The sequence below is a fragment of the Papio anubis genome, chromosome 7, assembly GCF_008728515.1.
Source record: "Papio anubis isolate 15944 chromosome 7, Panubis1.0, whole genome shotgun sequence".
Taxonomy (NCBI): domain Eukaryota; kingdom Metazoa; phylum Chordata; class Mammalia; order Primates; family Cercopithecidae; genus Papio; species Papio anubis.
The window spans coordinates 147,011,969-147,025,759 of record NC_044982.1 but is presented as its reverse complement, the minus strand read 5'-3'; the positions used below and the strand labels follow the sequence as shown (position 1 = coordinate 147,025,759).

The 13,791-nt window shown below is 39.6% G+C and overlaps 1 protein-coding gene across 2 annotated transcripts in view; it reads left to right on the top strand.

Annotated features, from left to right (window-relative positions):
- EIF2AK4 (eukaryotic translation initiation factor 2 alpha kinase 4) overlaps positions 1-13,791 on the top strand; it is a 113,264-nt gene that overhangs the window by 73,544 nt on the left and 25,929 nt on the right. For both annotated transcript variants that reach the window (XM_021940415.2, XM_021940416.2), the window contains exons 20-27: positions 548-601; positions 2,800-3,036; positions 4,851-4,926; positions 5,331-5,452; positions 8,860-8,909; positions 9,873-10,041; positions 11,725-11,841; positions 13,403-13,468. In XM_021940415.2, coding sequence (XP_021796107.1) covers positions 548-601; positions 2,800-3,036; positions 4,851-4,926; positions 5,331-5,452; positions 8,860-8,909; positions 9,873-10,041; positions 11,725-11,841; positions 13,403-13,468 — 891 coding nt within the window. The remainder of the gene's footprint in view (positions 1-547; positions 602-2,799; positions 3,037-4,850; positions 4,927-5,330; positions 5,453-8,859; positions 8,910-9,872; positions 10,042-11,724; positions 11,842-13,402; positions 13,469-13,791) is intronic.

Genomic DNA, 13,791 nt, shown 5'->3' with positions numbered 1-13,791 from the left:
ATTCATGTTTATTTACCAGAAAGGTGACAACTTTTAGGGAAGTAGAGATTTTTTTCTCTTACTCCATCTGTGTTGGTAGATGGGTGTTTTTTTGTTTGTTTGTTTGCCTTTTTTCATCTACATGTTTAATAAAACTACTTTGTTGTTCTCCGAAGCCATTAGATTTTTACTTTGTACTCAGATGTGCTTTCTGCCCCTTGAAATTTTTTTCTCAATGAAATTTCCATTTATGTTTTTGGGGTTAGCCCTTGCCTCTGTTATTGCCTGAACTAAAAGGGGCCAGTGTTATAGTATGTGAGGTCAAAGGTGCGAACAGCATTAGGACAAAAATGAAGAGGGAGGTTTGGATGAGGATGTCATTTGCGTAAAGTTTATATTAAAATAATATGTATGTAATTGGAAGAATAAGCGTCAGGTTTCAAGAAGGTATCACCTAGCTTTCCTTGCTAGCAAATTTTTATTTCTGTATTTGATTTTCTTATGGTGAATAAATGCTTTCTCTGTGGCAGTCTGCCAAAACCTTGCTGATTTGAATATATTTTTTTAGCCCACTTCGCCTAAGTTTCCAGAAGACTTCGATGATGGAGAGCATGCAAAGCAGGTAATTTTCTGATGCGTCAATTACAATGTCTTCCATCTTGCATTTTAATTATTATTTTTCTTCTTTTTCAATTAGTAATCTTCTGCCACTCATTCTCTTGTGTCCTGGGAACAACGTGGGGAAAAAATAGCAAAAGATGAAGCACTTAAAATGTTATTAGATTTGATCTACACCATAAAAATGCCAAGGGCTGGCACAGAAAATGAACAAACTACAGGGTTCTTTTGTGCAATTCATTGTGCTTTTGAAGTGCTATTTGGACCCTTGGCTTAGCTATTGAGAAAAAAAAAAAAGAATCCTTTTACAGCTTATTGTTTTTGATAAAGCTTGGGGCTTTAAGAAAAAAATATAATTTAAAACTATAATTTTGTTCTGTTTTGTGGTTGCAGTAGCTCAGATTATAGGGCAAGGGCTGCATTTTCTAGACAGTCTATTGTTACAGTATTTTAAAGCAAAATAATTTATCCTATATACCATAAATATCTGAGTGTATGTGTGTGTGACTCATGACATAGGCTAATACTGGCATCCAGCAAATATTTTTTAAAAAACTATTTTAGTGAATTTGTGTATTGGGCTTCTGGTACGCCTTTCTTCTGAATGCCAGTTGTTTGTCTTGGTACAGTGGTTAATACTCTTGTCATATGGAAGTTTATTTCTTAAACTGACTTACTGACAGTTAAAATTTAAATCATTAATGTTGAGTACAAAAGCATAGATAGAATATTGTATTAATTTGGTGTTTCTTGCTTGCTGGTTATGTATCTGAATGGACAAGCCACTTTTCTAGACTTTAATTTCCCTCACCTATAAAATAAAAAGATGAAATACTCCTTATTTATATTAGCACTAACTCTGTGTCATTTGGTCATGTTTAACATGACGGTTATTTATGGCTGTAGGGACCCATTCTGCCTCATCTGTTTAATTGGTGAAGGCCATTAGAAATACATTGAGTCATGTTTCTGCTTCTTTTGGTAGCTGTTATTGTTTCTGGATGTCATAAGTAAATGTTCATTTCATAGCCTTTCCTTATAACAAGGTCAGTCTTACTTGGTCTTTCCCCTTGTTGACAGCTGTAATGGCCCAGGAACTGTACAAACCATTTTTCACCATGAGGACTGCCCTCCTGGCATCAGATATATACTCCTACCGTTGAGCATTTGAGTCTGGGCTGTACAAATTGGCACCAAAACAAAAACAACAAAACCACAACCACCTCCCATGTCATAGTCATTGATTTTTAGCTGAAAGGAGCAAACGTAGAAGATGCTTATAGAATGTACATAACGTAACTTTTTGCCATGCACATTTACCAGCACAGCAGGGTCTGTTATGCTCAGTAGGGCATTCTCGTTTTTGTCAGTTGAATATACCTTTCATAAAAGTTGTATCATGTCATTTTCTTTCTATATAATACTCCTATATCCCATACAAAGTAATTGCCTGCGTTTTTATTTTACCCTATGACTGGAAGGAGAGTAGGGAGAGGGGACATATTTTAAAGATTTATAATTAGAAAATGCTTAATAAAAGTCCATCTAATAATTGAGGTTTTCTTATCTCAAATATTTCTCTAACCCCTTATAAATCTTTATTATAAACAAGAGGATTAAGCATCATTAAGGAACCTCTCAAAGGTTTAGATTGCCTTCATATAGTTCACTGCTTTAATGAGGTGGCTATGGAGATATAACAAATGAGTAACATAAATCAAGAGAATTCAAGGGAATGGTATCGATACATATAACATAAATGGAGAAGAAACCATTAAAACAAGATGTTTTACATTGCTTTTAGGATTCCAGCAGCCTTACAATTTCTACTAAAATTAGGCATGTGAAGCTATTTATTTTATCTTTTTACACCTTTTTATATGATATTTTGTGTGTTTATAAGGCCTAATTTCTGCTTCTATGTAGTTGTCGAGTTGATTTTTTTTTGCTTGTGACAATAAAGTATAAAAAGAAGGGGCCTCCTTTTGAGAAATGTTCATACTACATTGTTGCACAACTCTGTTGTCATAATAAAGCAGAAAAAATAATGACCTATTCAGAAATTTCAGAATGCCAGTTAAGTGTAAGAATAAAGAATAGTGGTACCTTTTCTTTGACCTGAAGTGACTACTGACTTGTCCAGAGAATAGCTGAGCCTTATCCATTGCGTCTCATCAGCAGTGTGCCTGGGTTTTATTGTAGAAATCCGTCATCTCCTGGCTGTTAAACCACGATCCAGCAAAACGGCCTACAGCCACAGAACTGCTCAAGAGTGAGCTGCTGCCCCCACCCCAGATGGAGGAGTCAGAGCTGCATGAAGTGCTGCACCACACGCTGACCAACGTGGATGGGAAGGCCTACCGCACCATGATGGCTCAGATCTTCTCCCAACGCATCTCTCCTGCCATCGATTACACCTATGACAGCGACATACTGAAGGTGGGCTTAAACCACGCTGCACAAAGGGAGCTTCACCTGGTCCACAAAAGGATCAAGCCAGTTTCTCATAGATTCTTTTAATGCCTCCAACATAAGTTCTTATGTGAGGTATTGGAAGGCCCTAAAAGTACATGCAAAACGTGTGTATATGCATTCAGAGAAGAGGATCCATACTTTCAATCACCTACTTGAAGGAGTCCTTGATCTTTCCTCCTCCCTACCCCCGCAAGAGATTAAGAAGTAGTGCATACAAAAATTAGCCGGGCGTGGTGGCATGCACCTGTAATCCCAGCTACTCGAGAGGCTGAGGCAGGAGAATCGCTTGAACCCAGGAGGCAGGGAGGTTGCAGTGAGCCAAGATCGCGCCACTGCACTCCAGCCTGGGAGACAGAGCAAGACCCCGTCACAAAAAAAAAAAAAAAAAAAAAAAGACAAAGAAAAAGAAACAGTGCATTTAGAGACTGATCCCTAGCCAAAATGCCCAGAGCCAAAAGCATCAACCAGCTCATATCTAGATGAAGTAGAAAGTAGTTCCCAGTGCTGGTTGCACATCTACTTCATCTCAGAAACTCTCTGACAAGGCAGATGCCCAAGTCCCATAGCCCATCTAGTAGCTCAGAATCTCCAGGTGTGAGGCATTTCAGAATCTTGTTAAAAGCTCCCAAGCAGTTTCTGAAGTGTAGCCAGGTTGCCAGTTTGGGGAGACTTTAACATTTAATTTCTTTTAAAAAAAAAATCTGAAGCATATTAGTGAAATGTTAAAATTTGAGTTCTTGTTGGCCAGGCGTGGTGGCTCAAGCCTGTAATCCCAGCACTTTGGGAGGCCGAGACGGGTGGATCATGAGATCAGGAGATCGAGACCATTCTGGCTAACATGGTGAAACCCCGTCTCTACTAAAAAATACAAAAAAAAAAACTAGCCGGGCGAGGTGGCGGGCGCCTGTAGTCCCAGCTACTCAGGAGGCTGAGGCAGGAGAATGGCGTGGACCCGGGAGGTGGAGCTTGCAGTGAGCTGAGATCCGGCCACTGCACTCCAGCCTGGGCTACAGAGTGAGACTCTGTCTCAAAAAAAAAAAAAAAAAAAATTTGATAAAGTTGGATGAGTAGCTAACAGGTATTTGTTATATTCTCTATATGTTTCTGTATGCTTAAAATATGATATAATTTTAAAGGATAGAGTAGTGGAGGAAGTCATAGTAAAATTTATGGGAGATCAGTATAGATTTTAGAGACCAAACACAGTTTTAACTAGCTGGCAATATTATTATAGAAAGATATTTGCAGGATTATAGGTGACTTTTTTATAGATGTCTTTTTGCTTATCTGTTGTTTCTAAATTTTCTACAGTGAAATGGTACTACTTTTATAATACAAAAGCAAATGAAAAAGAAAGCTATTGGCAAAATATGTAAATGCCATGTAGTTCTCAACAGGCCTGCCATGAATCACCTTGGTGTGTAGGAGGGGCCTCATGCTCTTAGGTGGTCGTTGTGCCACAGTATTCCTGAGTCAGGGAGAATGTGTTTATTTGATTAGCTCCCTCTGAAAGGCAGTATCAATGTGGCCAAGAATTTGGACTTTGAACCCAGGCAACCTTCCCATTGCTTGAAAGGTTAGCTCTTGCTTTCCAAAGCAGGCCATGAAAGGTATGTGTCCTCTTCCCTGATGTGTTCAAAGAGGAAGGGACTTGTCGAGACTTCTTTTTTGAACCTGGAAATAAGCCATGTAGTGCCTACTGCAAGCCACAGGTTAATATCTTAAAGGATCCGTTTGATAAGCCTTCAATGATGACGTTTTAATCGGTCCTGTTTTAGGGCAACTTCTCAATCCGTACAGCCAAGATGCAGCAGTATGTGTGTGAAACCATCATCCGCATCTTTAAAAGACATGGTATGTACGCCCTTTTTAAAAATGATATTTCTTCTCGTAAGACTTTTTTCATCATTAGAAAGTGCTGTTAGTGTTTGGGCATACCATATTTTACTTTCAAATTCAGTTATAAATAATTGACATCATGTGGAATTTAAGCTTATTTTTGAAACTGATTTGAATGCTACAGCCTCGCTGTTGATACTAAAATGCAATTGGTTTGTGGAGTCAGAAATATGACCAAACTGTCAAACTTAACTCTAGGTGAGCTCTCTATTTATAAATTTAGAGAACTAAAGAAAAACTGATATGATTTCAATGGTCCCAGTAGCAATTACTTAACTGTCAGGTTTGTGTTAATTTTAGGTTGCCTCCTAAGAAGAATGTGAACCTGATGATGAGCTATTTTTTCTCATTTGGTGTAGGAGCTGTTCAGTTGTGTACCCCACTACTGCTTCCCCGAAACAGACAAATATATGAGCACAACGAAGCTGCCCTATTCATGGACCACAGCGGGATGCTGGTGATGCTTCCTTTTGACCTGCGGGTGAGGCTGGGAACACACTGCTGACAATCAGGATGCTGTATCTAGTCACAGGATGGCATCTCTGTTAAAGGATTTTTTCCCTAGGCTTATAAATATCACCTGTAGGAAATGTATTCTTGAGGAAGTTGTCAGAGTGAGAGCGTTATTGGAGTGGAGGAAATGTTTGGTCCTGAATGCCTCCACCTTCCTAATAGCACAGGTGTTTATGACTCTAGAACTGGAGGAACCCTGCATTGCAGGTGCCACATGTGCACCTCAGTGTTGAGTGACCACAGCAGGTTAACCCCACCCACTCAGACAAATAAATGTAGTTTGTTTGGTATTTTTTAACCTCCTGGCTAGATCTTCAGTAAACATCCTAACATGTTAATGCCTAGAACAGTTAAATTATTCTAACAGCAAGTGTTTCTCCTAATTGGGTATGCTGAGTTTTGCCTGTCCTGCTTTCTTCTGACCCCCAGGGATCCCGACAACAGCAGAAGTCTTACTAGTCTTTCACTCACACAGTGTTGGCTGCTAACAAGCTGTCTGTGGTGCTGTATGATAGAGCAAGGAAAACATGAAATGCGTGTGACAGACAAGGGCTTAGTACCTCTCATGTGCAGAAAGCACTGACAAGGGGAGACATGAGCAAAGGATATAACCAGGCAGCTCTCAGAAGAGAAAATGTGCATGGCTGATAAACTTCTGAAAAGCCGTTCCACCTCACCAATAATAAAGAAGTGCAAAGCTATCTCAACTTCACCCATCAGACAGGAAACATTTTTAAATTCATGTTATCCAGAGATGACAGGGGTGTAGGAAAATAGGTACTTCCATATGTTGCTGATGGGAATGTGGACTGCTAAACCTTTAGAAACGTAACCTAAAAGTTTATAATGAAACTTTTAAAATTTTGATGCACATTCTCTATCCTTAGAACCAGCAATCCCACTTTGAGCAATTTATTCAAAGAAAGAAAAACACATTAGTATATGAATGTTAAAAGGATGTTAATTGCCATATTATTGAGGTAGCCAAAAACTGTCTGCCTGTTTATCAATAGGAAAATGGTTGAATAATTTGTCAACAATATTATGGAATATTAAGGAGCTATTGAAAAGAACATTGAACTAGGCACAGTGGCTCATGCCTATAATTCCAGAACTTTAGGAGGCCTAGGTAGGAGGAGTGCTTGAGCCCAGTAGTTTAAGACCAGCCTGGGCAACATAGGAAGACCCCATCTTTACTAAAAATTAGCCCAGTGTGGTGGCTCGTGCCTGTGGTCTCAGCTACTTGGGAGGTTAAGGCGGGAGGATTGCTTGAGCCCAGGAAGTCGAGGCTGCAGTGAGCCATGATTGTGCCACTGCACTCCAGCCTGGGAAACAAGGCAAGACTCTGTCTCAAAAAGAAAATTTAAAACAAATTTTTTGTAGAAATGGGCTGTCACTGTGTTGCCCAGGGTGGTCTCAAACTCCTGGACTCAAGCAGATCCTTCCACCTCAGCCTCCCAAAATACTGGAATTACAGGCGTGAGCCCCCATGCCCAGCCAATCTATATTTTTATATAGATCAAATATGTATTTTTATATATGTATGAGATGAAAATACAGTCAGCCCTTCATACATATCTTTGGATTCCACATCCACATATCCAGCCAACTGTGGATGGAAAATACTCAGAAAAAAAAAAAAAAATTCTAACAAGCAAAACTTGAATTTACCATGTGCTAAACACTGCATTGAATCCACACAAAAGAAGGGATGTATAGGCATAGTAGTAGATATTATAAATAATCTAAAGATGATTTAAAGTATACAGGAGGATGTGCATAGGCTGTAGGCAAATGCTATGTCATTTTATATCAGGAACTTAACCATCCACTGATTTTGGTATCCTTGGGGGAGTCCTGGAACCAATTTCTGAGGGACAGATATACATATTTAGATATAGCCATATTTATACTTGATTTGTAGGAATGTGCATGGCATATTGTTAGCTTTTTTAAAAAAGTAAATTTCAAGGGAACTCTATTATCCCATTTTTATTATAGAGAAGGAAAAGTTTTTTTTAAAAAAACAAAACTGTATGTGTACAGGAGGCTGAGGCTGGAGAAACACTTGAACCCAGGAGATGGAGGTTGCAGTGAGCTGAGATTGCACTACTACACTCCAGCCTGGATGACAGAGCAAGACCCTGTCTGAAAAACAACAACAACAAAACAAAAAATAAAAAACTGTGTATATAAGGTATACTGTGTGTGTTTTCATACACTTGACATATGTGTAGATACACACATTTGGCCCTCTACATCCTTGGGTGGGTTCTGCATCCATGGATCCAACCGAGGATGGAAGATACTCAGAAAAAAAAAAATTTTCACCAAGTTCCAAAAAGCAGAACTTGAGCTTGTCACATTCACGTGTGTAAATGACCACGCACATCAGGTTGTTTGTGTCACCAAAGAGTAAAGTGTCAAAGAATACACTCATTTCGACCATATTTTTTGGAGGGGGGAGTGGAATCTTTTTTTTAAATCTGTGTCATGTGGCTTATGGTGAAACAGGTTTTGCGTTTATGATCTAAGAAGAAATTCCTTCCACATTCCTTGCTTCTGTTTTTCATTTATAGTGAGTAAAGTGACGTGGGATTATTCTGAGGTAAAGATAAATAAACAGCAAATCAGATCAGACATTTGCGCTTTGTTAAAAAAAAAAGAATAGAAGTGCAAATACTTACATAGCTATACTTAAAGCCAGCTTCTTATTCTCTAAATATTAGGAGACTAAAGTACAGATTTTTAAATATCAGCTCCCGTTCTATAAGCTGATATTCAAATGCAAAACATTAAAAAGTGAACGTATGTTGAGAATTTGGCCCATCAGTATTAATGATACTATGTTGGATCTCTTGGGGCAATCTGACAATGGTTTTACTAGTTGTGGTTACTATTTGAAGGTGGTTGTTAAGAATTTATTCTAAGAGATTGATAGGAAAATCAGGAAATTCACCATAAGAGAGAATACCCATTTTGACTACATTACTATAAAAGTGACATTTTTTAAAAATTCATAAATAAATAACTTGCACTAATTTTAATTGGACATAATAAAAGCTCCACAGAGAATATTTAACTAAAAGTGAACTTTTTAAAAAAAACCTAAGAAATGCCACAGTGAATAAGGTTCATGGCATATCTAGCAGTAGAGTCCATCACTAACCGAAACACTGAAGAACATTTGAGGGAGTGTGAGTGGTGAGCAGTGCATAACTTAGTGAATATACTAAAAGCCACTGAAGCATGTACTTTAAAAGGGGTGAACTTTATGGGACAGGAGTTAGGTTTCAATAAAGCCATTATTAACAAAAGGAGTGTGGTAGCTGGCACATTTTGACATTGACCTTTAATATTTTGTTTATTTTTCAGATCCCTTTTGCAAGATATGTGGCAAGAAATAATATATTGAATTTAAAACGGTAAGAAACAATAGGGGATTCCATTTGGTAGACATAGGAAAAAATAGTTGAATAATTTGTCAACCAAGGAAGAATATTTTATTTCCTGTGATCCTTACACAGTTAAGAATTCTGGGTTCAGAATATTGAGCTTAGAATACGATCCAGAAGCCCAGCCACAGTACCCCTTCCTGTAAGGTAACTAGGACTATTAGAAGGAATGTAGCAGGTAGGTACCGTCATGTTCCCACAGTCTATTCTGTACCTTCTAAATGTCCCCAAGCAACATAGCTAATTATTTCCACAAACAGTTGCTTCGTAAAAACATCTGGCTGTTCATGATCACAGATGGCCCCTTTTAAAACTCAATTGGTGGGACAAGTGGCCAATGGTCTCTATGTGAAGACTGCCTACACAGGTAACCGAACAAAAGCTGCTTGTAGAGAAGTGGAGTAAACCCAGCAGGAACGCTGAGCCCTGAGGACCTCCAGGCACTTAGCCCTGAAAAAAGGCTTTCTGTACATTCAAATACCACAGGGGTCCAACAGTGAGATCTTCATAATTTGGAGCAGTATTGTTGTCAATGAGGCACCCTACTTTAAAGCTCCTTTCTTCAACTGAAAACAAAGCTCTTTACATGTTTTTATTCTAGCTACAAGTGAACAATTAATAATCATAGCCCTATGGTGTAGGTATCCCTGTGTAGAAAGCAATCAGTAAGGTAAAATTTTTTGGTGTAATTTCATCTCTGTTTCAGACATTTAAAAAACCTTAAGCCCCATAGCTTAATAGTGGCAAAACTGGGAATTGGAACCTAGATCACAAGGCAAGGGTGTTCCAGGGCAAATCTGTCTTTCAGTCCTCTTGATCATACCACTGATTAATTTTTTTTCATATTTGTTTCTTATATCTTGTTCAACAATTTCTCATACATATTTCTTTCTAGTAAGCAATGACCTTAGAAATCTGGGTTTCTCTCTCCAGATACTGCATAGAACGTGTGTTCAGGCCGCGCAAGTTAGATCGATTTCATCCCAAAGAACTTCTGGAGTGTGCATTTGATATTGTCACTTCTACCACCAACAGCTTTCTGCCCACTGCTGAAATTATCTACACTATCTATGAAATCATCCAAGAGTTTCCAGCACTTCAGGTTCCTTTCCATATTTTAACATTCCAAGATTCCCCACTATAGTTCTTCACCAAGTGTGGTGAGGAAAACCACAGCTACAGACATGCTTCTCAGTCTGTCCTGGAGATGAATCACATCTTTACTAAAGTAACTGAGAAGAGCTTGATGATGTGGCTTTTGAGTTTCATCTCAGGCTCTTACCTTCACAGGAACTGGTTTTGTTTTGGGGGATGGGTGTTCTCTACCCTTTTTTCCAAAATGCAAGATATCAGGCTAAGATTCCTAAGATGCTCTTAGCCTGTTCATACCCTGTTTGGAACCCTCAGTGGCTCCATCCTATACCCAATGTCTTCACTCCCCAACTTCCCTTTTCACCAAGTCTGCATGCTGCCAGCCCTTCTCAGGCTTCCCTCCCCACCCCACACACACGCCCTGTCATTCCTGCCACCGTCAGTCAAATGTTCCCTTGTCTAGAAAGTCTTTGCCCAGCCATGGTTTGGGCCCTTTCTCCCCAGGAAGCCTGACTGCACCCTCATTGATTAGTTGGCCACCTTTTCTTCTCAACTCTCACAGGTCTTGATCTGAGACAGCCATGTACTACCTGGAGTTATGTTCATTGTTTTCTCCAAGCAGAGCATATGTTTTTAGGGCAGAGTCTATGAGTCCTCTTTGCCATATACCCTATTGCAGCCAGCTTGGCACATGGCTCACCACTCGGTAAATACTCATTAATCAATTTGCATGGACAAAAGTTAAGATAACTATTCCACCAGCCTGTGCTTATGAGTCAATTACTATTGGATCAGATCCTTCTGTCTTTGAAATCAACTATCTCGGGCTTTTTAACATAGCTGAAGACCAGAGTTGTTTTTGTTTTGTTTTTGAGACAGTGTCTCCCTCTGTCTCCCAGGATGGTGTGCAGTGACATTATCACGGCTCACTGCAGCCGCTACCTTCCAGGCGCAAGCAGCCCTCCTGCCTTGCTGGTTGAATAGCTGGATCTACAGGCATGTGCCACTGACCCCAGCTTTTTTTTTTTTTTTTTTTTTTTTTTTTTGTAGAGATGGAGTTTCCCTATGTTCCCCAGGCTGGTCTTGAACTCTTGAGCTCAAGGGATCCTCCAACCTTGGCCTCCCAAAATGCTTGGATTACACAGGCATGAGCCACCACCCCAGCCAGTCTGAGTATTTTGGATGTATATAATATGGTATTAACTTAGAGTATACTTTGACTATAACAGTGCAAAAAGAATGTATGTAAAAAAATAAACTAGGGCCGGGCGCAGTGGCTCACGCCTGTACTCCCAGCACTTTGGGAGGCCGAAGCGGGCAGATCATGAGGTCAGGAGATCGAGACCATCCTGACTAACATGGTGAAACCCCATCTCAACTAAAAATACAAAAAATTAGCCAGGCATGGTGGTGGGCGCCTGTAGTCCCAGCTAGTTGGGAGGCTGAGGCAGGAGAATGGTGTGAACCTGGGAGGCGGAGCTTGCAGTGAGCCAAGATCTCACCACTGCACTCCAGCCTGGGCAGCAGAGCGAGACTCCGTTTCAAAAAAATAAATAAATAAACTAGGAAGCTATATGCTAAATTCAATCCTTCCATTGTATTAGGATGACAAATTGGTGGTAAGTTTCCAGATTTGGTCATGTACCAGTAATTGCTTTTATAATGAAAATAGTAATTTTTCTCCGTATCCCAGGAAAGAAATTACAGTATTTATTTGAACCATACCATGTTATTGAAAGCAATACTCTTACACTGTGGGATCCCAGAAGACAAACTCAGTCAAGTCTACATTATTCTGTATGATGCTGTGGTAAGCATTTAATTACTTACGATGTTGAAAGAGAATACCTTGATGTTGAAAGATAATGACAATAGTTCCTGATGATTTTCTTACCGATGCAGCCATGAAACTGAATTGGGAGTCTTATCTCCTTCCCTCATTGCTCTAAAGTGAAAGAACCAATTGGCTTTAATTGTATCAACAGTTAACAAGTATTGGTTGAGCTTTTGTTCCATCCTCAGCCCTGTGCTACTAATAACCGCTGGAGTGTTTTTCAAAAGGCTAACTTCTAATTTTAAAAGATCAAATTATTTAATTTGTGAGATAGTAAAGTTCTTCACTAACCTACTTATTAAGGCAAGAAATCACTAAGTAATTGGTCCTGATACTTGCCAATAATAATTTCGAAGATAGTTAACATTGACTGAGCCCCACTCTGTGAGCTAGGCATTGTTCTGAGTTCCTCTGATGGATGCACTCACTTCACTCTCACACTAGTGCTGCTATTACCTTTCCTTTACAGCGACCAAGAAGAGTGACTGTTTGTGTTGAGATAAACAGTGCGCCTTGCTCTTGATTCTTCCAGTCTTCCTGTGCTTATCAGTAAAGTCATGTGTAGATTTGCATTGATTGAATTAGGGGAGAATGGCTTCGACCTCTGGCGGGGCCTCATTTACCACCTCCTCCCTGTGGGACTGAGGCTATGGTACCTCCAGTTACTCTTCCCTAATTTAGTCACATGATAGTATTCATTACTTTATAGTATATGTGCAGGTACAGAGCTTGGAGGGGGATGCATTGAAAAAATGAATTAGTGTTATATTACGTTGCTAGGATGGAAGTGAATGCTTATGTTTTCTAATATCTTTTCATGTTAAGTTTTGTTTTCATATTGAATAAGAGGCATCCAGGAGATGTAAGAACTAACAGTGCCAGAAAGTCTATGGTTAAGACAGAGTAGTGGAAGTCCTTACATAATGGCTTATTGTTTTTATACACCAAAAGGATTAATTAGCTTTTCTTTCATCTGGCAGGTACATATCAATGGCCCAGAATTTACTGCTTGTTTCTTAGTGGTTCTTTACTCCCCCTAAAGCTCTGCTGCTATTTGTCACTGACAGATACAATATGATGTCAGTCGGACACTGGCAAAAACCCCAGGGATTGTGCGAGGGGCTTCAGCTCTTACTGATTCATGTCCCACGGCTACGGCACATCTGCCAGCATGGGATGAAATGCCCAGAGCCTGGCCTTTGTTAGGGGAGCCCAGAGCAAAATGACTCCCTCCCTGCCCAAACAAATGCCCTCATTAAGCCTGTCCAGATCTGGGTCACCTCACCATTCAGCGAGTACAACTTTCCCCTTTTAATTCTTTTATGTGACGGTTTTTCAGATTTTACAATAAGTTAATTATGGTTTCATGTGAATTGGGGGAAAAACGTTTTCTAATCACAGAATTAAATCTATTCTGTACCATTAAGAGCAGTTTGTTCAAAATGAAGGCTGTAATTCTCAGAATTAGCCTGGAAATTGTGTCTTGTTCAGGGCCACATTTGGTGACTCTCATTGTTACCTTTTTCTTCCACATTAGACAGAGAAGCTGACGAGGAGAGAAGTGGAAGCTAAATTTTGTAATCTGTCTTTGTCTTCTAATAGTGTAAGTACCTTCTAATGGTATTATTACAGCTTTCTCTGTAATTTTGTGATACCAGAAAATGTCACCAAATTCTCGTTGCGGTAGGGTAGCAGCGCTTCCTACTGCCTCGCAGATGCGGTTTTCCCCTTGAGTGTTAGGTACCATGGCAACCTCTGGGCTTAGAAGGGAGAAACTAATGCTGTGATCAAAGAGTGTCTCTCCATGCTTCTTCTTGATATGCTGTAATCATCCTGCTCTTTCTTGATCAGCAAATACTTTTCTTTGACACCCCTTATAGAACTGTGCCTGGTAGAGCCTCCTGCTGAACAGACCTAATACCAGTT